The sequence below is a fragment of the Mesoplodon bidens genome, assembly GCF_964165515.1.
Source record: "Mesoplodon bidens genome assembly, chromosome: 13".
NCBI lineage: Eukaryota > Metazoa > Chordata > Mammalia > Artiodactyla > Ziphiidae > Mesoplodon > Mesoplodon bidens.
The window spans coordinates 20,761,566-20,787,237 of NC_138169.1; the positions used below are offsets into that span (position 1 = coordinate 20,761,566).

Sequence of the window (25,672 nt, forward strand, 5' to 3'; positions counted from 1 at the left end):
CATCTTGTGGAGATCATCTGAGTCCTAATATAGCTTTGCCTGGAACCAGCCCTACCTCTGGACTTTTCCGTTACATGAGCCAATAAACTCCCTTTTAACTCTTAAGTCTGAGTTGTGGTTTCTGTCTGTTGCTACCACATGTCCAAATCCACTCTGAACTTCATCTCGAAAATGTGCCTAATGCTTCCTCTCATAGGCTTAAAGTGAGGTCTGAATAAGATAAGCTTATGGCAAGTTGTGGGTGGGTGGGAAGTGTTTCTTACATGTTTTTAAAATGTAAATATGAGAAGCGGAGGCTAAGTACAAAATGCTGTTTTTAAGGACCCTCCTGCCCTGCTGGCATGTATGTCCCCGGCTGAATCTTGCTAACCAGATGTAAACACAGGGAACAGGACAGAATAGGGCTGTATATTTTGGAGCTGCTGACAGATGGCAGTGAAAATACCCAAGCAGACTGTAGCACTGGGTGGCAGGAGGCAACACACACAGAGACTGATTGACTTTCCGCCTCCTTCCCAGGCACACACGTTGGTCCTAACTTTGGATCACCTACCCTTCCCCATGTTTCCCACTTCCACCACGTTAGCCACCCCAGATTCAAGGTGAGTGCGTTTCGTCCTCGAGTACAGACAGCACTGTTCCCTCTGGAAGATTCTATTGTATACATTATTATCCCATAATACTTGTGGCCCCGCGGGGGTGGGTGCTGGGACACCCACCCAGTTATGCACACTTAACACGAGAAAATGTAGGCTCGGGGCAGTGGGCGAGCACAAGGCTCTGGTGCCGGCTGGAGGGCAAGCCAGAAACAGAAGCCAGGTGTCCTAGCTCATGGCTCAGCATTCCCAGGCTTTTGAACTCCGGTCGTGTGTTCAGGCCTCTCTCTCCCCCCTGGGGAGGCCGTTTGCCTCCTCAGGACACACACACGGAGCCCCACTTTCTGTGGGTCCACGACATGCCGCACTTTTATGTACATCGCCTTTCCTCTGCATTTTAAAGAAGATACTGAGAGTTTCCAAAGCACTAAGTGGTAGAGCTGCGATCTGAACCCTGGTCTCACACCAAAGCCGCGTGTTCCTACTGCCCCAGGAACCAGTTGGGGCTGGTTGGAGAGCAAGGACGCACCCTCTGAGCACACGGGAGATGGAGTGGGGAGAGGGCTCGTCTCACCCTCCCCGTGCCCCACGCCCTTCCCAGGGATCACTCAGCCCCGCTGAGTAGGAGGGCAGGGCAGAGAAGGGCTAGCACTCAGCTTGGACCCGCGCGCACTCAGCCTCTCATGACGTGGCCTCTTCTTGGCGCTTGACAGGATTCAAAAGGCACTCTGGGTTTTGTTCCCCAGAGAAACACAGCTGGTTTCAAGTTCAGACGTTGAAAATAAACAGAGAGGAAGTGTCCTTTTTCAGCCTTGAAGCCCTTAGAATCTTCACCTTAAGCTTCCCAAATTCAATGAATGTACTGAGAAAAGATCCAGAGTGTCTTTTTTTCCTGAGCTAGGATGACGAGTGTGGATCTTACACCCCGCCCTCCCCAGGGGGAGGGGACAGGGTACTTCCCCTCCTGCTGCTCTTTTCCCAGGACAATCCACAGTGAAGGTGTGTGTGTGTGTGTAAGGCGGGAGGCCGTCAACAGATGCTAGTGTTACACGCAGTTCGAGAGCGTCAGCCGTCGGTTCCCTGCTCACCCCCGTGGACCCCTTATTAGTAGGGGTCTCCCTCTCTCCCTCGTGGCTTCCTCCGTCTGGAGACAGTGCCCATCATAAAGCAGGCACATCCCTCTATCTGCCCCAAGTGAGGCGCTTCCAATCTCCCAAGTAGTCCTCAAACCTGCCCATCTCTCTCAGTCGTGACACCTCCCTGCTCCGCGCCACTAACCCTTCCCACCTGGACAGCCACAGCCTCCTGGTGGTTCCACGCCTGCCCTGCTTCTCGCCCATCTGAGAGCCAGGGACGTTTCCAACGGGAACCAAATTGAGTCACTGCTCTGCTTAAAGGCTCCCCTTCGCCCAGTGTCTCGGCCACCTTGCAAGGGCCTTCACGGTGCGAGCCCTCACTCCCCGCCTGCGCTCCGTGGCACCGCACTGTTGAAAGACAGAGGCTTGGAATGGCCAGAAGGACAGGCACATCCAGTTTGCAGGGTGGGCGCGTTAGTTTCCCGTGGCTGCTCTAACAAACTGCTACGAATCTGGTGGCTTAAAACAACCGAACTCGTTCGCTCGTGCTTCTGGAGGCCAAAGTCCAGAATTGGTTTTGCTGGGCCTAAGTCAGTGCATTGACAGAGTCCTGCTCTGTGGGGTGGAGTCCATCCTTTGCCCCTTCTGCGTCTTGTGGCCACATCACTCAGCCTCTGCCTCCGTCCTCACTTCTCTTCCGTGAGTCACGTGCTTCTGCTTCTCTGACAAGCACACTTGTGAGGGCACTCGGATGACCTGCATCTCAAGATCCTTAATCACACCTGCGCGACCCTGATCACACGACGTAACGCTCACAGGACCTGGTTGGTATCTTTGGGGGCCGCTGCTGGGCCCATGACACAGGCCTGTGGTCCGGTGTGAGGATGCGCACTCAGCGGGGAGCAGCCGCACCCCACTTCCCGCAGGATGGGTGTGAGGAACGCAGTAACTGGGGGAGTGTGCAGAGCGTCTCGGCCACATGAGAAAGGCCCCCCATGGGGCTTCAGCGCGCAGGAGAGGGTGACTGCAACCAAGAGCCAGTCTCCACTGGCTGTACTGTCAAGGTGACAAGAGCCATAAGCCTAGATGCTTCCCTCCAGCGGGAGGCAGTTTGATTAGGCCCAACATCCCTCCGGGGACCAGAGAGCCTTTCCCGGCAGGAGTCTGATTGATTGCCACTGTTAATCACGCCATAGGACCTTTTTCCCTGAGGTTCGCAGGTGGCAGCCGCAGGGACTGAGCCCAAACAGAGCCTCTCACTTCTCTCCCTCCTCCCGTGTTCCCTGATCACTGGCGGGAGGCAGTTGTCCTGGATGATGGGGGCACTCTGGGGTGTGCCGTAAGCCAAGGCGTCGTGCAGACACCGCCGTCCCTGGGGGCCACCGGTGTGGAGGAGTGGGGCTCGCCCACGCGGGAAGGATCGGACTTTGGAACTGGCAGGAAGAAAGGGGAGGGAGCGCTCAGTTTCTTCCTAAGTGGTGTGGCCCGGTGGGTGAGCTGGTGGCTGGGATACGGACCGAGGCTTTGTCCACCATTTGGCTGAAGGGTCCCTGGGCCAAAGCTGTAGGGAACCTGGTCGGGGAATAAGTTGTGGGCTTGCGAGTCTACTGTCTATTGCTGTGACAAATCACCCCAAGAGTGGCTTAAAACAACACACATTTATTATCGCCCACACTTCCTGAGGGCTAGGGGTTCAGAAGTGGTTCGGCTTGATGGCTCTGGCTGTTTCTTACGAGGTTGAGTCACATGGCGGCAGGGGCTGCAGTCCTCTGAAGGCAACCCGGCTGGGGGACCTGCTTCCAAGAAGGCTCACGCACGTGGCCGTGGGCAGGAGACCCTCACCGCGAGGGCTTCTCCATAGGGCTGCCCGGATGTCAGCTTCTCCCCAAAATAGGTGAACTGAGAGAGAGGCGGCAGCTGTGATGTTTCATAACCTACTCTCAGAAGCCACACTGTCATTTTTGCCACATTCTAGTCATTAAAAACGAATCACTAAGTACAGCCCACACTCAAGGGGGAGAATCAGGTCCCTAATTTGTAGCAAAGAAATTGTGGACTTATTTTAAAATGGCTGTCGCATGCAGGTCTCACATTCTGCTGTGCGGACCTGAGATCACAGGACCTCATACCTGTGATCGCTGAGACTCAGCTCAGAGGGAAGCACCGGGCTGCCTCGAGCACTGATTCTCAGAAACAAGCATTTTGTGTCACACACATTTTAGGCTCAACAGCAGCCCTGGGAAATTAGATGGGAAGAGAGGTTTCTGAAAGCAAAACAGAGATTAAGCTCTGCAATGGCCTGTCAGCCAGGAAAGGGCTCAGAGACAGGCAGGAGATTTCCTTGTGAAGCAGATCTTGTTTGGAAGAGTCCTTGAGCCCAGGTAGTTAGCTGAGGTGCCAGGGGGCGGATGACAATGGGCTCAGGGGCTCCAAGTTCTGTCCCTGTGTCAACACGTAACAGGTCAGAATTTCACCAAACTCAGGACTTGGAGACCTCACAGTTCTGGAGCATCAGTGGCAAGAGGAACAAAGTGTGGATGCTTGAAAATACCCCAGGACAGAAAGGGAACATGTTCTGTGTAAGCCAGTCATGGGAATGTTCCTTGAGAGCTTGGCCCCGGGATTTGTAAGGGACTTTTCCTTGGAGAATCAGGCAGAGAAGTAGGACACTGTACATTTCTCCTAGCTTGAGGTGTGGTCCTCCTCCATCTGGGAAGCTCACCTCTTAGGCCAGCCAGTGGCAGGAGGGACCCCAGAGGTGACAGAAAGGGTGACACGGGTCTGGTGTGCGGTCCAGCCACGCTGAAGCTGGTGCTCCCTGGAACAGCCCGCCACCCTCGCACGGACCGTTGTGACATGCGCTCTTCCTCACCTGGCCAGGCTGGATCAGGCAGGGCAAAGAGAAATGTGCCCACCTGAGATATACGCATATGTACGTACATACATACACACCTTCATCTTTACTTTGTCACTAGAGATGTTCCTGTTACTCAGAGCTCATTAGTGTTTCTGGCTATTTTATTTTTAGCCCCTTAGAAACTTGCTTCAAGAAAAAGACACCATGTCAGAAACATGAGCTAATGGTTTACTGACATGAAGTTATTAACATCACAATTTTCAGATGGAATCTCAGGTACTTCCAGTAAACATCTGGTTAGGATTTTGTGAAATATTTTCATCCTGTGACCTGCATCATATCATCATAAAATGTCAGGCTATAACGTAACAGAACTGATGTCCTAGTACTACTCCAGCCCAGAAACACACCAGCGAATGCTGTTCCCTTTCACGCAGCCACCGCTGAAAAGCGCAGTTCTGCTTTTGCACCAAAACCTTTTAGAAACTCCCGTTTCGGACACTCACTTGGGAGGAACCAGCCCACTTCCAACCAAGGGGCCCAGCCTGGCCCGTCGTCACCCAGCTCTCGGTCCCGGCACCCCAGACTCCCTTCCACGTCATTGAGATCTGCCCCCACTGCGGGTAAAGCCAAAGAACAGGCTCCTCGTTTTGAATATAGTTCCAGAAGATCCAAACAAGGTGGTTTCAGCATCCCTGACTGCTTCACTGCACGAGGCGTCCCGCCCTCCCAGAAGGACTGCTCTGAAGGTAACCTGAGAAGTGGGAGCTCCGGTCTGCCTGCTGACAAGTCCGCCTCACACCTCAGACCGGCCCCCTGGAGACAGGGCTGGACAAGTACTCTAGACAGGGCCAACCCGGTTCTAGAAAAAATGCCAACCTGGGTTTTTGTGGTCCTAGTTAAGGCTGGGTGGAACAGCAGCAAGAAATGTTAGGTGCCCGGGGCTCAGTGTGACAGGGGGACTCACTGGCCCTGGGCCCCTTGGGTGTAAGGAGCCAAGGCGCCCAGTCTGGCCGCAGTGCTGCCCACACCATCAGGTTCTTTACCACGTGCTCTAGATCTGCTGATCCGGAGAGCTATCTCCTGCAACGCCAATCTGAAGAAGGGGCAACAAACCCTCAAATATCATTACATTCCTAAAAACAAGGGACTATTCCAAGGAAAACAAAATAGAGGGACTTTTGCATTTAACAAGGCAGAGCTTCCTTTGCTGGGATTCGATGTGAGAGTCATCTGCTGGGGTCATGAACCCACGGTTCAAAGTAAGTTCACCCCGTGCTTCAGCAGCTTCTGCTTGGCTTTGCCCGGGAGGCTGAAGGCGCTGTCCTGCGGACTCGGGAAGCCAGAGCTCCGCCCCGCCGACGCCAGCTGCTGGAAATAGGTTTCCTGGACGGGGCTGCAGCAGGCGTACACGGCCGTGGAGGCATTCCTGTTGGAGGAAGAAAGGAGACCACAGTCCGACGCTGCCTGTGAGCCCTCAGAGCCCGGAGACCCCCAGAGGCGCTGTCAGTGACCCGGCAGGACGAGTCATGGACCAGTCACTGTGGCCATGGAGAGGGGGCACCTTGGCCTGCAGGTAACGAGCACGGATCTGGAGTCACACGGACCTAGGTGCTCATCCCACCCCTGCGACTTCCTGGCTGTGTGCCCTTGGCTAAGTTGCTCCAGCTTTCTGAGTCTCAGCTTTCTCATCAGTAAAATGAATATGACAATAGTAAATTCCCTCACTGAGATTTTATAAAGAGAGTAAATGAGTAGGAATATATACAAATTGCTTAGCCCATGGTGAGTGGTTAAGAAATGGAGCCTGTTTTTTCTGTTTCTATTATTCAAATGAGCTACATATCCCAACGCTAAAACCCTCTCAGCTCCAAGGAAGATGAAATACTACAGGGCCACAAGGTGGGTGATGGATCTAGGTTGCCAGCGTGCGGCAGCTGTGACTTAAAGCCAGAGGAGACACATTTATTACAGAAAGATATACAGAAATACTGGCTGGAGATGGCGCTGGGCAGCAGAGGTGCCCGCATTCCTGTGTGGCCGGTGACAGGCATTAGAACCTGGTCAGCACCAGAGCCGAGCCCAGAGCCCACACGCCTCCTTCTCAGCCACACTGTCCCCATAACTGGAAACGTGTGCGGCGGGGGCATGTGCTTAGAGCTGAGATACCTGGGCTCAAATCCTGACTCAGCCTCTGAGTAAGAATGCGACCCTGGGGCGAGTCGTTCCTTCTGTTTGTGCTTCAATTTCCTCGTCCATAAAATGAGGTTCAAAAGAATGCGCTTGACCAAATCATTCCAAGGACTTAACTGGATGATACACACAGAGCAGGCACCCCCCTTCTGACCCTCTAACTTGCCTTCTTTTCTGCTACCGGTTTCATAAGAGAAGCGTGTAGAGAGAAAAAGTAGAAATCCGGTTGGTTAAAGATTGTAAATGACAATAATAATAATAGATCTAGATCTGCTGGCACAACGGTGTCAGGACGTGCAACGAGGTGAAAAAAAGAAACTTGTAAAACAGCACATTACTATGCTCCAGTTTTCTAGAGGAAAGACCATTAAATAATCAAAAATTCTAATCGTCTGTCTTTTATATGCAAAAAATAAAAACGAAAACCAACGAAACCTGGAGTAACGTACACCAAACTATTAACTGTGGGTATCTTTGGGCCATATTGCCGGCGAGGGGAGGACAGCATTTGACTTGGGAGACTAGGTCATGAGCACGTGGGTGGGACTTGTTAAGTTAGAAGATGGAAGACGGCACTTCAGCATCGTTTATGGCAGAGACCCAGGTCCCTCCTCCCTCCCCAGTGACGGATGGAAGCACTGAGGTGGTGAGGGCCTTAGGTCTCCTCCCTGCTGTACCCCAGTGTGTAAAGCAGTCCGAACCCCAGGATGGGACCCAGCAAATACATGACATGGGAAGCACGGGGCAGATGACAGCAGCCACCAGAGCAGATCAAAGAAAGCCCTGCCTGGTTCCCGGACTGTCCTTCATTTGGTTATGAATGAGGCTCTGCTGGGGACCCCAGGAAGGCGGCTCCTGGAGCAGGGCTGTCAGTGAGCCGGGGACGCTCACCTGACGGTCACTTCGTACAGCGCGGGCAGCCGGGCGAAGTCGGAATGCATCAGGCTGACGGCCTGGAGGAAGCGGCGGTCCTGGGCTGTGGCCACCTGTGGCAGGTTGGCTTCCAGAAGAGGACACAGAAGTCGTGAGTGGCAGACCGCCCCCCTCCACCAACGTCCCCCAAACCCAGAACAATGAACTGGGACGGGGTGAGGCCCCGGCCTGGGATACGGGTGCCCAGGGGCAGCGGGACAGAGGCCGGGGTGCTGGGCCCTCCAGCTGCGCCCCGCCACGGAGCACACGCCGCTCCCCATGGTGGGCAACACCGGTCTCTGCACACGAACGTCCAAATCGGGAGGCGACCTCATCACAGATATTTGAACGCGTGTGTGCTTCTCTCAAAGTGTTGGAGAAACGGCCAAAATAAGATAAACGAGAAAAGAAGTGTTTGCCAAGAGAATTTAAACCCCGTGGGAGCTGGGCTCCAAGTGAGAAAGCAGCATCCTGACTGCAGGGCACTCACCCCGTGCACTGGGCCCCGGTTCCCACTCCCACCCACCGGAGGCGCCCCTTACCCGCCAGCACGTTCTGGACGCGGTCGTAGTGTGCGAAGCCATAGGCTCTGGCCGCGGGGGCCGCCTGGTCCCGGGGCAGCGTCTCGTTCAGGTGCACCTCCAGCCCATTGAGGGACGCCAGGCTGCTGTGGTACTGCGGGGCAGGGAGGGGACAGGCCGCCACTGAGCAAGCCACCCAAGGGATATCTGCGTGGCTGCCTGACTTAGCAAGAAGGGCTCTGACCAGTGCTTTGACCTGTTGTTAGAGAAGTCCTGACTTCTGCCCTTATGTCCTAATGCATTTCAAACTTGTAGAAAAATCAGAAAATGGGGAGCAGAAAAATAAAATAAAAGCAAGGAAAACTGGCCCAGGATCTCACCATCCAGGCAGAGCCACTGGTGGCGCCCTGGTGCATCTCCTATAACCAGGGCTGGCGTTTGTGCCCCGCTCCTCCCCCACCCCGTGCTCCTTGACTGCCTGCCGCGAGGCCACCTCCCTCCCGTGTACCTAGAATGGTACCAGCCACTGTTCTCGAAGGACTGGGGAGTGCGGGTGAGATGGCTTTCTGTGCTCTCTGGCTCAGAGGAGGAGCCCAGCTGAGGAAGGCGGTCCGGGAGGTGAGGCCCAAACACCTGTATTTTAAAACACCTCCCAGGGGATGTCACCTGCAGGTGCAGTTGGGAACACTGGACTGTCCCATTTTGTACGATTTGTTGTTTATAAACTAAAGATGGAGCCAGACCATAAATAACGACTGATGCTAGTCCTGTGACCTAACGATAGAGTCAGACCATAAATAACGACTGATGCTAGTTCTGTGACCTAAGGTAGAGTCAGACCATAAATAACGACTGACGCTAGTCCTGTGACCTAACAATACGGCATGAGCTTCGTCCTTCATCCTTGAACTATTTTCCCGCAACGTCATTTTCGAACGGCTGAACTCCATCTTGGGCCCCGCCAAGTACGTCCGTCACGTCCAGATGGACTCAGCCTGAAACAGGGCCTCCTGGGGCTGCCCTGGGCTGCTAAAGCCACAAGGAGGCCGCGGGCCCTGGGCAGCAGCTGGCGCCCAGGTGAAGGACCTCCTGGCTCAGCCTCTTCTTGGCCAGATGACCCGGGGCAAGTTACTGGCTTTTCTGCGTCTCGCTTTTTTTCATCTGCGAAATAGGGATACTACAGGGCTGCTGAGTGGCTGAGGTCAAATAGCATGAATCCATTCTGTCTGCTCTGAAGTGCCGGGAGCGAAGGCATTTTCTTAAAGTCAAGGATATGAAAACAGTCGTTATTAAAGAAGCGGGACCTCTTCCATGAGCACTCGTCCCCGGACTAATACGACTTGTCTGTGGGTTGACTTATTTCACAAGAGCTGTGTAAAAAAATAAGCTCACATAAAAGGACCAGAGATGCAAAGAGAATGTTCTGAGGTGAATGTCATGAAACTCAAGTGTCATTTTGGGGAGTGTCCTGGACTTAAATTAGCATTTCTATCCCATGTCGTAGAAATGGTACTTAAAGGCATTAGGTTTGGCACCAGGGTTTACGTGACACCCTCATCTCTGCGTCCCCAGGGCCCAGCAGCGGGCCTGGCTCCCAGGAGGCGCCGGTCAACAGCCACTGGGTGACTGGACAGCGAGTGTGACCGACACCAGGCACCGTCCACCACGAGCTCTGCGGGCTGAGTCGAGGGTCCATAGTAATGGAACAAGAGGACAAGCACACTGTCCCCTGCTCAGATCCCTGGAACAGCCTCACCAACGCAATTAACAGAGGCAGATGAGGCTGTGTGTGTGTGTGTGTGTGTGTGTGTGTGTGTGTGTGTATGTACAGGATTTACCATGAAGTCAAACCACAGCCTCGCTGAAAGTTTCTGGACCTCAGGAATCTGCAACAGTCATCCCTCCATCCCCAGCAGGTGCCCAGGGGAAGGGAAAATGGGGACAGAATGAGCCATGCCAAACCCTGAGCTTTCTCTGTAGGCACCGAGCCACTTCTGGAATCTTCTGCCTAACTTGTACTCAGGATAAAATCACTTAACCATCAACGCAGTTAATCACAAGATGCTATACCAGATAACACGTGGGCAATTTTCTACTGGTAACCAAGTGCTTTCATATATACGAGGGGTCAGCAAACCATGGCCCGTAGACCAAATCCAGCCTACTGACTGTTTTTGATAGCCTGAGAGCTGAGAATGGTTTTTATATTTTTGTATGGCTAGGGAAAAAAACCTCAAAAGAATAATATTATGTGAAAATTATATCAAGCTTCAATTTTTGTGTCCATAAACAATGTACTGGAACACAGCCACGCCGTTTATTTACATATTGTTTATGGTTGTTTTTGTACTACAACAGCAGATTCTAAGAGTTGTACAAAGCAGAAAACACCTGCTGTGTGTTCCTTTACATTAAAGTTTGCCAACCCAAGACACACTACCACATACGAGAGCCTCACAGCAGCCCTGGGAGACACGGAGCCGGGGCTGTTCCTGGATCCTCTGCCTTCTAGTCCACAGCAAAGCAAGTGGCTCAATGTCAGTGTGTCCCCAAACACGCAGAAGAAACGATGCAGGAACACACATTTACTCAGAAGCACCAGTTTCACGGGAGAGGGGTGCTTTTTTGTATTTTATGCTAACACACTAAACCCAGGCTTTGTCTACTGTACCCATAGCTCCGTGTCCTACTGTAGTGATGAATAATTGAAGGTCAGTGAGAGGATTATCTTGGGGTTTGAGCAGGAAACTATCAGCGGCTCTCTGCTGCCCCCTGGCGTGAGCCTACTCTGTTCCTCTGAACCAGTGCCGCCCTCTCCTGGCTGCTCCCTCCATCACCCACTTCACCCAGCTCCCGCCCGCACCCTCAGCAAACAGAAAAGGTGGCAGTTGAGCCACTGAAAGAAAGACGTGATGGCGAAACGACCCAGGGAGCCGTGGTGATGTGTCCTTCCCAAGGGGGGCTGTGCTCACGGTCACTTCTGAGCTGTCGTTTACCATGCTGCAGGGGTTGGCTTTTTCTAGACAGCAGCAGAAGGTCTGGAGGGAAATCAGGTCGACGGTTTTGTGTGCAGAACCGGGACAAAAAGGCAATGAAAGCTCTCTGCTGATTATAAAATAGACGGCCTTTGGGTCTGATCAACCGACTCCGCTCGCAAACCAGCAAAAGCTGATCAGAGTTCGTTAATGCCCTACTCTTCTTAGCAAAGACTAGTTTTCTTTTTCCATAAAATTGCGTTCTCTTTCCTGCCCAACACCAAACCCTGCTTTCCATGAAAGCCCAGCGAGGTCGTTGCCCTGACAACAAGGATGGGCTGTGACACACCAAGTCCCACGTCCGAGTATCAAGGGCCACAGAAGGCAGGGCCTTTACTCCTTCACCTTCCCACCTACCATCCCACGCACCTATCAGATCCGCGGGGGACAGAGGGTTGAGGGGGGCAGACAAGAAACAGGCAGGAATCCTGGACCCCACCATGTGCGCTAGGTCTTGATCTCAAAGAGGCAGTTTTCTTAAGGGCAAAATGGGAGTTACCGTGCCTGCCCCCAGAGCTAGCTGTTCCAAGGCTTGGCTAAAGTAGCAGATGTGAAGTATTTACATACAGCGAATGCAGAATACATCTTAATTTACCTTCTCCTCCCAGAGCAGCCTGCACTATTTTTTCTTTTTCTTTTTGGGGGGAAAGTGAAAAAAGAGGGGTGGTATCCATTTACTGCATGCCAACACTGGGCCTGCAAAATGCCGCGTCTAAGCTCAGCGCTAAGCAGGGCAGAGCATGAAACCAAGGCATTGGCCGGGAGGTGGATGCACAGAACTGCAGCCCTGGACCCCTGAGCTGTTATAAGGAGGAGGAGGTGGAGACGTCGCTCAGAGCCTTGGGGAAGGAAGTGGCGGGAAGCCCCCACTTGGGGAGGGTGCTGCGGGGCCTGTGGAAGGGGAGAGGAGCCAGGCAGGTGCGAGAGGCACAGGCTCTGTCTCCAGGCTCCGCGCAGAGGACCCGCCGCCCTCCTCCACTGCATTCCAGGGGACCCGCTCATTACGGAGGGCCACGGGCCTGCCTGCTAATACGATGGGCTTAGAATAATACAGATTTAAGAACAGAAACAAGGCAAGCCCCAGGACACCATTCACCCTGCAGCAATTTCAACCTGCTGTTTTTATTGCTGCCGTTGCCCGGCCAACTAAAGCAAGGCTGTTACTATGGCAACTGGATCCAGCGTGGGCCCAGGCCCCAGACAAGGTCAGCTTACCACTCGAAGTGGGGAAGGGGCTACAAGGGGTCGAGAGGAGCCTTCTGGATCCAGTTAGCATTTCAGACGTCCTGGGCCTTCTAGGAAGGAGCTCCAGACGGAGGGAACGTCAGGGCTGGTGGAAAACTCCCAATCCAGGCGGTGACACGCAGACTCCGGCCACACAGAGCCTAGAGCTGCCGGGCTAGGGAGTGAGGCTGTGTGTGGTCATGGCCTGCATGGCTGCACTGCACCCCACACTGCTGATGACGAACCAGAGGCACTGAGAAAATGGAAGAAGCTGGAAAGGGCAACACTTGTGGGTGCCTTTGCACTTGGCTCTGTGCTCAGCACTGGATGCTCACTCACCCCCCACAAACAGCTGTGGAGGTGGGCACCACCGGCACCCCGCTGTGTGGACAAGGATGTTTGGCACGAGGTCACACAGCTGCTGGCTGAGCGCCCCTGCCTGTCCCCACTCCGAGGAGGCGGGGGCGGGCTGCCAGGGGCCAGGGCGTCTGCACACTCACCACGTCCTCGACGGCCGCGCCATCTCCCAGCAGCGGCTCCTCGGCCAGCAGCAACAGCACCAGGCCTCTGACGCTGTGAGTGTAGAGGTTCATCCGCACGAGCCGCGCGTGGGACACGGGGGTCGCCCTGGATCCGGTTCTGTCTACGGAGGGGCCGTCGCCTGGGGGGTCTGCCGAGCCCGAGGCGCGTTCCGGGCCGGAGGCTGAGCGGCCCTCAGGAACCCCATCGCCGTGCCGCCCCTCGCCTTGTTCCCCGACGGGCAGCTCAGTCCCCGTCTGCCTTGAATCCAAGCAAGGCGACGGCAACGGCCCGCTCGTCGGGCTGAGGAGGTGGTCCCTGGGGACGGGGGCTTGGCTGCTGTTGCCAGGAAGGTCTCTGGGCTGTTCTAGGGCTCCATTCTGGGTGAGCATCTCAGCAGTGGAGGGAGGGAGGGGGCCGCCCACGGCTGTGCCCACAGGCAGGGCCTCGGGTGGCTTGCTTCCAGGGCTGCCAGAGTCAGTGACAGATGCCCTGCAGCCAGGAGGCCCGCCGTCGGAGGCAGAATTACCCAAGGATGCTCCCGTGTCCTGAGCTTCTGGAACGTGGATCTCAGACAAGTCCAGTTCCTCTTCCCCCCTGGACAAACCGGTTTCCTTCACCAGGGAGAGGCCGAGCCCAGGCCCCTGGCCCCTGGTGGTGTGGTGCGGTGTTGGGGGCTTAATGCTCTTCAGATCACAGCCAGACCAGTGTCCGTTCTCCCTGCTGCTATTTGGCCAGGTGACGTCAGGAGACGTGGGCTGAAGGGTGGTCGCTGAGATCCGAGCCGTGGATTCCACGTGTCTGGGGGCGTTTTCTTTCAGGGCAGATGTGTTCAAACCCTTTGGAGGGCGCTGGGCTGGGGGCTCCGGGTGTCTGGCTGGAGATGCTAGAGTGCTGGCAAACAAGGCGGGCATGAGGATGGGCAGGCGACTGAGCGTGGGCAAGGGCCCTGCCCTGGGGGAGGCTAAAGCAGTGCTTCCCTGAAAAGCACGGGCATGGGTGACAAGTGGGTGCTGAGGCCACAGAGCCTAAGAGGTCATGGTCAAAGCACAGGAGGAAACCTAGGGCAACGCCTAGCCCTCGGGGCTTCACACAGTGACACCGGGATCACCTACAGGAAACGGCAGAGCCCACTGAATCAGGGACACCCACGTTTGGAGGCCGACTGTGAGTCAGGCCCTATACTGGGTGCTACACACATACTGTTCCCAACCTTTGCAAGGAACCCGTGAAGTAGACATTACTGGGTCCATTTTACGGTTGAAAAAACTGAGGCTCAGGCAGGGAATGGACTTGCCCAAGGTCACACAACTGATAAGCAGCAGACCTGGGATTTGAAACCCACGCTCATCTCACTCTGGCAGATGCCTCTGGTCTCTATGCTGACGCTCCAGATGCCCCTGCCAAGGCAGAGCGCGCAGAAGACGGAATCAGTTATCAAATGCCAGGGGCTCACCTGGGTAAATCCGTGGGAGGTAGGCCCGATGCATGGGTTGAGAGGAACCCCTGTGAGCTCCCTTACCTGGTCGTGGGCTCCCGGGGGAACTCACGGAGACTGACGGCTTCCTCTTCGGTCAGGAAAACAGGCACAATCTGGACGTTTGGAGGGAGTGCTGCTCCTGGAATTGCAAAGCGAAGTGGCCAGGGCCCTCCCCTGGGCCAGAGAAGACAGAGGGGCAGGGACTGTTCTTGGGGTGACGCATCCCACCCACAGGCCGGCTCAGAGAGCGGCTCTGGGCTACGTTCCTCAACCCAGAACAAAAGCCACAAAACTGCAGCTACAACTTCAGCCATCGGCAGGGAAAAGCCCGTGTGGGCAACTCTGCACCCAGGGTGACGTTTGGTGGAAGAAAATTTAGTGGCACTTAAAAAAAAAAGACAGAAGCTGGAAAAAGCACTTCCACCTGACCAAACGGGTCTGCCCTGACTTATGATGCAAAATAAAACAAATCCCCCTCTTGGGGGCACCTGCACTGCTGCAAAAGGTCTTCCTGGCAGTGGCCGCCGATGGCACCCTCTCCTAATCGTGACCTTCTGGAACTCGTCTGAGTAGTCTCATAATGGGGAGTTGAGGATCTGAAAACGGGGATGTAAGAGGTGTGCCTAAAATCAGGAGCTCTACAACTGGGATTTTGATGGGTAACTTTGTCCTTGAAGCTCTATATATTTTCCTAATCTCACGAGCCGATGGAATAACCATATAGGACTACTCGGCCTTTCGCGTGACTTGGGTAGGGCCAGGCAGCTTAAAGACCATTCCCAAGATGTAACAAGGCACCTGATTACTTACCATGTTCCTGCAGGGCATCCCCTCCTATAGGTTTTCTCTGAAAATAAACACAGAGAAGTTGGTGCTGGGCACCGCGTTCTCCCCCCTACCTAGCCATCAGGACCGCACGGTGCCATCTGTTCGTGAAATGTAGCCAGGCCCAGGATGCTGGTTCCAGACGCACGCCAACAGCAAAGCAGATGGAACAGAAGCTCCCCCAAGCTGCCTGCCCCCCCGCCGTGGCTGGGGTCAGCCAAGAGCCGGGCCCACGCTGGCTGGGGCGGCCACACCACCCAGGCTCACACCAGGCTTCTTCCCGTTCTGATTTCTCAGTTTCTCCTCTCTGGGAATAACAGCAAGCATTCATTCATGTTACCTCTCAGACCTTCAGGGAAGTCATCTCCTGGAATAAAGCCACATCTGCCACAGCCCTGGCCTAGAGCTCACACAGATCCCATGATAACAAGTGTGAAGGGCCTGTGACCCTCACAAGGGAAGGATTCAACCTAAACCAGATGTGAGGTCAGATCTCTTGTTTGATTTACAGTCAAGGTGAGAAACCCAGGAATCTCCTCAAAAGAGCTTTCCAGCCATCTCCACCTAAAGGTTCCAAAAGGACCCACCAAAACAAAACAAAAACTGCTCTTTTCACCAAAAGCACTTTCACTCCTAAGAAGTGTTGTGGCTTTCTTCTTTTCTTTACATAAACTAACTCTAGACAAAAATTCTTTTCCAAAAAATCACATATAATTCCCTCACCCGCAAGCTAATCCTGTTAACACTGGGCACATTTTCCTTTAAGTCTATGCATTTTTTAAATACTCTGAGGCCACATTACGTAAAACTTTTTTTTTCTGCTTGGAAGAGTGACACACAGTTTCTGTCATTAAAGCATCTTTGGCCATTTTCAATGGCTGACTAAAATTTTATGAAGTTTACAGTGGTGCAGGAGAATTCATCGTTTCCCTACTTGAGACCAGCAACTGGCAACCAGTCTGTAAATGGTGAGCTAGTGAATATTTTCGGCTTTGCGGCCATACAGTCTCTGTCCAACTACTTAACCTGCAGATGTGGCTCAAAAGCAGGCCAAGAAAATTCTGGCTGTAGACGACTGGCCCACAGCCCACGGTCTGCCAGCTCCTATCGTAGACATTTAAGTTATATCTGATTTTTCACTTTTGTAAATCCTGTTGCGATAAATTTTGAGTATAAACCTCCTTCAGCAGTCACATGATTTCCTTAGTATTGATTCGTAGTGCTGAACAGTGAGGAAAAAGGAAAGGGCATCCTCAAACCTCTCATTATCAAATAGTTCATCAGGAAGGCTGTTCTAACGACCCCTGCATCACGGTGGGAAGGAGCCGGCTAGAGCCACACACGTGTTTTAAATGTCTACTGATTTAATAAGTGTAAAAAGCTAGCCTGATGACATTTAAAACCAGAGTCTCGCACAGTAAGAATCAGCTAGTAAAACAAAAGAAAAAAGAACTCAAAGGAAATATGCCAGATGCTAGCAGTGATTATCTCTGTGCAGTCCGGTTATGGGCAATTTTATTTCCCATGAGCACATAGGACTTTTGCTTTATTATAAAAACAGTTAAGTAAATACGGAAGTATTTTTAAAGTTTCTGTTGTCCTAAGCCATCTTTTACAGTCTCTCTCTCTCTGAAAAATCCAACATCTCTTTGACATAAAGCCCATCCTTGAGGGAAGCCAAATTCTCATAGCTCCACTTGGATCGAAGAAAAACCAAGTCTACCATGCAGAAGACAACATTTTCTTTCAGCTTTGCCAGTGACCTCACTCGAAGGAAACCACACGGATGGACTTGGGGTCCTGAGAAGGACAAGGCAGCAGCAGCTGCCCCCATCCATCTAGCACTGGGGATCAGCCTTGCCCGATATAAAGACAGACTCGCCGGATGCAGCATCCCAGCCAGCGGGGTGGGCTTTGCGATACCTGGTCCCGACGTGCAGCTCGATGAAGCAGGACCTTGGCTGTGACAGAGGGTGGGAGCTGGGTGCTAACGATCCTGGGGGGTCAGACACAGGAACAAGGACACCGTGAGAAGAAGCACACTCACGACTCTGAATTGGAAACATTCCTTACACCCTATGGTGGCGAGGACCTTGGGGACACAGCTGGTGGGAGTTTCAACTGGGAAAGCCCCCGTGGAGGGCTCCTGGGTGGTCAAGCTCACTAAGAGGCCCTCCAGCTGTGTGAAGAGCTACAGTGAGACCTCAGAGGCCAACTGGAGACAGACCCAGCCAAGAGGCTGCAGGAGCCTGAGCTGAAGCTATGGCCAGCACACCAGGGCCCTGGGCAGCAGGGGAAGGTGCTGTGGGCCTCCTCCATGCCCCGTCTGAGAATTTCACAGATCTCTTCAAAGCTGCCTTTTATATTCCCAACTCTTTTCTGGACACAACAGTTTGCAATTTCCCAGCTCTGCCCAAAGACAGGCAGGGACCCTATATCAAATCTAAACTACCCGCTAGTTGCCAAACAAGACCACCTGGAACTGGCCACACACAGAGCTCCCCGCCCCCGATCGGGGTGGTCAGTTCTGCAGCAGGGGCCAGGCTGGAGGGGCAGGACCCGGCATTACTCACAGTCCCTTATAGAGGATGCAGCCGGCTAGAACATGGGGCGAGCGCTGGCAGGTCTGCAGAATGAGGGCCGCCTTCAGCAACAGCAGGGGCTCCACCTGTGCCGGGCAAGAAGCATGCCACGAAGTCAACACGCTTACCATCAGCGAAGGAGGAACAGGAAGGGGGCTCTGGAGAGCAGATGGACAGCTCAGAGCCCAAGCCTGGAGGGAGAGTGTGCCGCATGGTGACAGCTATGTCACGCCTCTGACACCCAGAATGGCTGCCACCACAAATGCCAAATTCTGGGGACAAGGAGGCCTCTCTGGAAGCTGGAAGGTAGAGCAGATATGGCATATGGCTCTTCACAGGCGACAGTGCAGATGGCCAAGGAGACCCTGACGATCAACGCTGAGACCAGAAGGCAGCAGGAGAGGAGGACCTACCTCTCAAATTCAGGTCATGGTGCCGGTGAACCCACCCACCCATCCTCCACCGTCCCCCTGAAGCCCAGGCACCCCTGTGACGCAGCTGGCTTGATGTCTGACCAGGTCCCGTAACTCTGTTGCATAACGGAAAATGATAACATCATGGCCTTTCACTCAGGGGTATATGCCTCAGTCCACGGTCCTTGTAAAAAGTCCCGAAAAAGACCAGAAAAGGATCTGAGCCTGGTCAAGAATGGCCAGCAATAACCAAAAGCCTCTTCCTGCTTCCTGCTGGTTAGAACCGAGTGCCAAGGAGCCAACCATGCAGTTAATTCTTTCACGCCCTCAAGACACGCCCAGGCCCAGCCAGCCAGTCTGGAAAGCTCTGGGCCAACTCCAAGAAGCCCTCCAAACAGGAGCGGGAAACCCGTCCCTGTTTCTAGCAGCATCCCAGTGCCACATCCCTGTTAAAGGGACACAGTCAACGACAGCAGTGACAGCCAGCCCACACATAGTGGAAGGCTCCCGTCCCCCAAGATGCTCAGGGCACGGGCGGGCGGTTCTCAAGGTGCAGTGCCTTGCATCTCCCTTTGGCTACCTGACTGTGAGGATGCGATGCTCACCAAGATCAAGGCCACTGAGCAAGAGGCAGTGCAGGCAGCCAGGCCAGCCACGCAGGTGGCCTCCTGTCACCACGTGCCAACGGCAAAAGCGACAGCTCAGGAACAAAACACCTCCCAGCCCCGCAGTCCCAGATATGGCAACCCTGGTTCTAAAATGTCAGCCCTGGGCCTTTTTGGATGTCGAGAATAATTAAATCACATAATGGTACTATCGAGAAGGGGACCTTCAGGTTACTGAGTTCAACACTCCTAGGCATTAGCAGAACAGTAACACCCTTTACTGAGTATCCGCTTTCTGTCATTTATGCACTGTCCCATTTCATCGTCAGAACAGCTCTGGGAGGCAAGTCATATGCTGTGGCCATTTTACGGGCAGGAAGAATGAGGCTCTGGGAGGTGACCTGACTTGTCCAAGCCCACACGGCTCGTGAGGGCTGCATGGAATCTGAGTACAGGTCTTAACAACTATGCGCACTGAGATACACCTCATTCAAGGGGGAAAACATGTGTCCAGAAGCCCTATTCCTATCCATGCAACGAGCAGGGGGCTGAGCCTGTTACTTTCGTTTGGTCCAGGTTCCAGAGGGAGTTGAATATCTTATGCAGGTCACCGGTGTTTCTCAGGATCTGGTCAATGAAGGTGTCCCACTCCCCGCTCAGTTCTTCCCGAGAGCAGCTCTGAAACAGAACAGCTGGAAGTCAACACCCAAGATTCCAAGAGACACACTCTTCGGCAAGGACTCCAACCACCAACAAAATTGTTCCTACACGAAAAAATGGCCAGAAGGGAGGGCCTGTTCTGAACCTCCCATCCAGGCGAGGCCTCACCTCCTGCCCCTGATAACCTGCCCCCCACAGACCAGGCCCTGCTCTTCCCAGCCATCCTAGGAAGGAGGGAACGCATAAACATTTGGGTGAATGGGACTCAGGCCACCAGGGAAGAAAGGCATCTGAGAGGGGCTCCGAGGGCCCATGACCTTGTCGCTGACACGATGTGTCTCTGTCAAGTGTACCAGACCCCTGGGTGAGCGCTGTGTTCTGCCGATACCAATGTTGCTAAGGAGGTTCCACGTAAGACTCCGCTACACCATACCTTGTAGGCCAGAGAAACAGGCCCGTTGTAAAAATTAAAGAAGCCGATGAGCTGATCCAGAAGCTGCTTGCAGCTGACATCAGGGAGCTCAACAGCACAGCCCAGCACCTGTAAAGGAGGACAGGCATCTTCCTTTTCTCTGGGGCCAAGCTCAGAATCCTGGCATCCAGGGCTCACTAAAGCTGGACTCCACTGGCCCATCAAAATCCATCTTCTGCTGTGTGACCCCACACCCTCCACCAGCCTCGCTGGTCTCCACAGGAAACAAATACTTTTTGTACCTACTCATGTTGCCCAAGCTGAAATCCACCCCCCTCCCATTCTTGTTCATTTGCCTGGGACTCCCCACCCCTGCCTTCCCCCCCACCCCGTGCCCCCCGACAGATGCCAGCCCCCGCAGGATGCCTGTTTTCATCACTCCAGACAATGCCGACCTGTTTCCTGATCCCTTGTATTGTTAGCACTGTTATTTGCACACTGGATGTTTCATTTGGGTTTCACAGCAAACACTGGACCCAGACCGTTTCATGAATGGCCATCCTGTCTCTCCAGCTGGATGGAGTACTTCCAGAATGGGGACTGATTGCATAATCGCGCCAGCCACAAAAGATAAACACTTGCTCAGTTACGAAATAATCTGGGCCTGTGTTTAAAGAGCCTGAAAAAACTTCGTATTCTTTGACTCAGTAATTCTACCTGTAGGAATCTTTCCTAAGGGGACTCATCAGAAACTTAAACAAACAAACCAACCCTGAAAGAAAACAAATAAACAAACAAACAAAAATGCTCTCTGAATGTAAGCTCCACTGAGGCAAGGATCTGCATTTTGTTCAGTGATGTAATCCAAGCGCTGACAACAGTCTGGCACCCAGTAGGTGCTTATGTCTCCCCTAATTAATCTATAGAGGGAATGAAATCCTAATAATCCCACCAGCTTTTCTTTAGAAACTGACAAACTGATTCTATGACGGAAATACAAAGGACCTAAAATATCCAAAGCTGTCTTGGAGAAGAATAAGTTTGGAGGACTTCCACCATCTGATTTTAAGACTTATTATAAAGCTACAGACATCAAGAAAGAGTAGTACTTGTATAGAATCTTCAGAAAGATCAATAGGAAAGAATAGTGAGCCCAGAAGTAGAGCCACACTTAAATGGTCATTTGATCTTCAACAAAGGAGCCACAGGAATCTAATAGGAAAAGGAAAGTTTTCATCAATGGTGCTGCATTAACTGGACATCCATAAGGAGAAAAGGACCCTTGACCTCTGCTTCACACCATACACAAAGATATATCCAAGGTGGATTATAGACCTAAATTTAAAAGCTAAAATTGTGAAACTTACAAAACAAAAAATTGGAGAATGTCTTCTCCAATGGGGTAGGCAGTGGTTTTAGACAGAATACAGAAAGCAATAACCATAAAAGATAACACTGATAAATTAGACTTCCTTAAAACTAGGGCTTCCCTGGCAGTGCAGGGGTTAAGAATCCGCATGCCAATGCAGGAGACATGGGTTTGAGCCCTGGTCCTGGAAGATCCCACATGCCGCAGAGCAACTAAGCCCGTGTGTCACAACTACTGAGCCTGAGCTCTAGAGCCCACGAGCCACAACTACTGAGCCCACGTGCCACAACTACTGAAGCCCGCCCACCTGGAGCCCATGCTCCGCAACAAGAGAAGCCACCGCAGTGAGAAGCCCGCACACCGCAACAAAGAGTAGCCCCCCGCTCACCGCAACTAGAGAAAGCCCGCGTGCAGCGATGAAGACCCAACACAGCCAAAAATAAATAAAATAAATTTATATTTAAAAAAAAACTAAACTAAAAACTTCCCATCAAAAGACATTATTAAGAAAGTAGGGGGCTTCCCTGGTGGCGCAGTGGTTGAGAGTCCGCCTGCCGATGCAGGGTGCGTGGGTTCGTGTCCCGGTCCGGGAGGATCCCACGTGCCGCGGAGCGGCTGGGCCCGTGGGCCATGGCCGCTGAGCCTGCGCGTCCGGAGCCTGTGCTCCGCAATGGGAGAGGCCACAGCAGTGAGAGGCCCGCGTACCGCAAAAAAAAAAAAAAAAAAAGAAAGTAGGCACACCACAAACTGGGAGAAAATATTTTTAAAATGTATATCTGACAAAGAACTGGTATCCAGGATGTATGAAGAAGCCTACAACTCAAGTAAAAAAGAAAACCCAGTTTAAAAAATGGGCAAGAGCTTTGGACAAATACTTTGCGAAGGAAGATATACAAATGGCCATGAAGCACACGAAAAAGGCTTAATATCACTAGTCATTGGGGAAATGCAAATTGAAACCACAATGAGATACCACTTCACATCCAGCAAAATGGCTAAAATTAAACGAACGGACCACATCACTGCTGGTAAAGATGTGGCAGTGTCTGGAATTCTCGTACACTGTTGGTGGGACTGTAAAATGGTACAACCGCTCTGGGCAAGAGTCTGGCAGTTTCTCGTAAAATCAACACACACCTACCCTGTGACCCAGCAATTCCATGCCTAGATATTTACCTATGAGAAATGAAAACATATGTCCACAAAAAGACTTGTATAGGAATGTTTCTAGAGCCTTATTCCTTTTTAAAATTTTATTTTCTTGAAGTACTGTTGATTTACAATGTTGTGTTAATTTCTGCTGTACAGCAAAGTGATTCAGTTATACATATATATACATTCTTTTTCAGCTTCTTTTCCATTATGGTTTGTCATAGGATATTGAATATAGTTCCCTGTGCTATACAGTAGGACCTTGTTGTTTATCCATTCTCTGTATAACAGTTTGCATCTGTTAATCCCAAACTCTCAATCCTTCCCTTCCTCTATCCCCCTCCCCCTTGGCATCTAAAAGTCCGTTCTCTATGTCTGTGAGTCTGTTTCTGTTTCATAGATGTTCATTTGTGTCATATTTTAGATTCCACATATAAGTGATATCATATGGTATTTGTCTTTCTCTTTCTGACTTACTCAGTATGATAACCTCTAGTTCGATCCATGTTGCTGCAGATGGCATTATTTCATTCTTTTATGGCCGAGTAGTATTCCATTGTACATATGTACCACACCTTCTTTATCCATTCATCTGTCGATGGGCATATAGGTTGTTTCCACGTCTTGGTTATTGTAAATAGTGCTGCTATGAACATAGGGGTGCGTGTATCTTTTTTTTTTTTTTTTTTTGCGGTATGTGGGCCTCTCATTGTTGTGGCCTCTCCCGTTGCGGAGCACAGGCTCCGGACGCACAGGCCCAGCGGCCATGGCTCACGGGCCCAGCTGCTCCGCGGCGTGTGGGATCTTCCCAGACCGGGGCACGAACCCGTTTCCCCTGCATCGGCAGGCAGACTCTCCACCACTGCGCCACCAGGGAAGCCCATATCTTTTTTTTTTTTTTTTTTTTTTTTGCGGTATGCGGGCCTCTCACTGCTGCGGCCTCTCCCGCTGCGGAGCACAGGCCCCGGACACGCAGGCTCAGCGGCCACGGCTCACGGGCCCAGCCGCTCCGCGGCACATGGGATCCTCCCAGACCAGGGCACGAACCCGTATCCCCTGCATCGGCAGGCGGACTCCCAACCACTGCGCCACCAGGGAGGCCCAGCCCATATCTTTTTGAATTAGAGTTTTGTCCAGATATATGCCCAGGAGTGGGATTGCTGGGTCATATGATAATTCTACTTTTAGTTTTTTAAGGAACCTCCATACTGTTCTCCATAGTGGCTGCACCAACAATGTAGGCGGGTTCCCTTTTCTCCACACCCTCTCCAGCACTTATTATTGGTAGACTTTTTTTTTAATTTTTATTTATTTATTTAGTTTCTGGCTGCATTGGGTCTTTGTTGCTGCGTATGGGCTTTCTGTAGTTGCGGCGAGCAGGGGCTACTCTTTCCTTGTGGTACACAGGCTCCTCACTGTGGTGGCTTCTCTTGTTGCGGAGCATGGTCTCTAGGCACACAGTCTTCAGTAGTTGTGGCTCGTGGGCTCAGCAGCTGTGGCTCAAGGGCTCTAGAGCACAGGCTTCAGTAGTTGTGGCATACGGGCTCAGTAGCTGTGGCTCAAGGGCTCTAGAGCACAGGCTCAGTAGTTGTGGTGCACAGGCTTAGTTGCTCCGTGGCATGTGGGATCTTCCCCGACCAGGGCTCGAACCCGTGTCCCCTGCATTGGCAGGTGGATTCTTAACCACTGTGCCACCAAGAAAGTCCCATTATTGGTAGACTTTTTGATGATGGCCATTCTCACTGGTGTGAGGTAGTACCTCATTGTAGTTTTGATTTGTATTTCTCTAGAGCCTCATTCTTTTTTTAAAAAAAATATTTATTTATTTGTTTGTTTGTGTGTTTGGCTGCGCCAGGTCTTAGTTGCGGCGTGCAGGATCTTTGCTGTGGCGTGCGGGATCTAGTTCCCTGACCAGGGATTGAACCCGGACCCCCTGCACTGGGAGCAGGGAGTCTTAACTGCTGGACAACCAGGGAAGTCCCTCTAGAGCCTTATTCTTAAGTGCCCCAAACTGGACACAGTTCATGTGTCCACAAAAAGGAGAATGAATAAGTAGACTGATACATTCAGACTATGGAATACTGCTCAGCAATAAATAGGAATGAACCGCCAGTACATGCAACAATGTGGATGAATCCCACAAGTGTTAAAATAGAGGATAAAGGGATGAATATACAAGTGTGTGATAAAGCAACTATAATGAAGTGTTCTGTAGAATCTAGGAGGTATGTGAGTATTCACTGTAAAATTCTCTCAACTGTTCAGTATGTTAGAAAATTTTCATAACAGAATGTTCCGGAAATAATACCTACGAAGGTGAAGATAGTTCCTCACACTTAAGCGTCCCATCCCCTCAGGAATAAATTTAAAATAAGAGGAGCCATGAGACAAAAGTACTTTCGAGTCTGGTACTACTAGCTGTAAATTGTTCTTTTTTTTCCTTAATGGTTCTTTGAAACCTAACATATATGCACCAGTGTCTTCGAGTTTCTGGCTCCCTTCCCCAGTAAGCGTGGACAGTACAGGGGAGTACAGAGAGTAGAAACAAGGAAAGATGGAGATTAAAAACTCAATTTGCATCACAGAGCAAAGAGCCTTTCCAGAGGATGACCTAAGTCTTTCAAAAGAGAGGAGGAAGCAGGCGTGTGCAGTGCAGGATGTGTGAGCAGCGTCTTGGAGGGAGCACTCAGTTCTGATGGGCACCTGCAGAGAGCGACACGGGGATCGCGGATGACACGGCGGGGCAGCACACGCGGGGAGAGGAGGAGGTGCTAGGCCCGAGATCCACGGCAAGCATTATGCCTAAACCCTAGCATCGCAGTACTTCTCACCAAGACAAAAGACTCTGGGTAGAGGCCACCCTGCAGGCGCGGGTCCAGCCTGGTAAACTTACCCAAAGGTAATCGCCCTCAACCTTTACGGCGAACTTAAGTTTCCGCAGACGGATGACGGTGGGAGGAGAGCCGGAGATGTCAGAAATGCAGTGGACAACCCCGGCGATCTGTCCACAGAGCAGCTCCTGTTGGTCGAGCAGGGTCTAGGGAAAAGAGCCAATTCCAGACATTAAGTTGAAGTTCCCGAACTCCTGTGTCATTCGTTCGAGCAGGGGTTGGCAAACTATAGCCTGGAGGCCAGACCGACTCTGCTGCCTGTTTTTATATAATCCGGGAGCTAATGATGGTTTTTACATTTTTTTAAGGGTTGTCAAAACAACAACAAAGAAGAATACGTGATAGAGACC

General features: G+C 52.2%; 1 protein-coding gene across 4 annotated transcripts in view; it reads right to left on the minus strand.

Moving 5' to 3' along the window:
• Positions 1-3,311: 3,311 nt before the first annotated feature.
• HPS4 (HPS4 biogenesis of lysosomal organelles complex 3 subunit 2) overlaps positions 3,312-25,672 on the minus strand; it is a 28,230-nt gene continuing 5,869 nt past the window's right edge. For 3 of the 4 annotated variants that reach the window (XM_081251802.1, XM_081251803.1, XM_081251804.1), the window contains exons 4-14: positions 25,325-25,468; positions 19,932-20,039; positions 19,400-19,516; positions 17,812-17,906; positions 17,162-17,234; positions 15,224-15,260; positions 14,456-14,552; positions 12,915-13,827; positions 8,177-8,309; positions 7,614-7,722; positions 3,312-5,958 (exon numbers count right to left, since the gene is read on the minus strand). In XM_081251802.1, coding sequence (XP_081107928.1) covers positions 5,787-5,958; positions 7,614-7,722; positions 8,177-8,309; positions 12,915-13,827; positions 14,456-14,552; positions 15,224-15,260; positions 17,162-17,234; positions 17,812-17,906; positions 19,400-19,516; positions 19,932-20,039; positions 25,325-25,468 — 1,998 coding nt within the window. In that variant the 3' untranslated portion in view covers positions 3,312-5,786. The remainder of the gene's footprint in view (positions 5,959-7,613; positions 7,723-8,176; positions 8,310-12,914; positions 13,828-14,455; positions 14,553-15,223; positions 15,261-17,161; positions 17,235-17,811; positions 17,907-19,399; positions 19,517-19,931; positions 20,040-25,324; positions 25,469-25,672) is intronic. The other variant, XM_081251805.1, reaches the window with a different exon arrangement.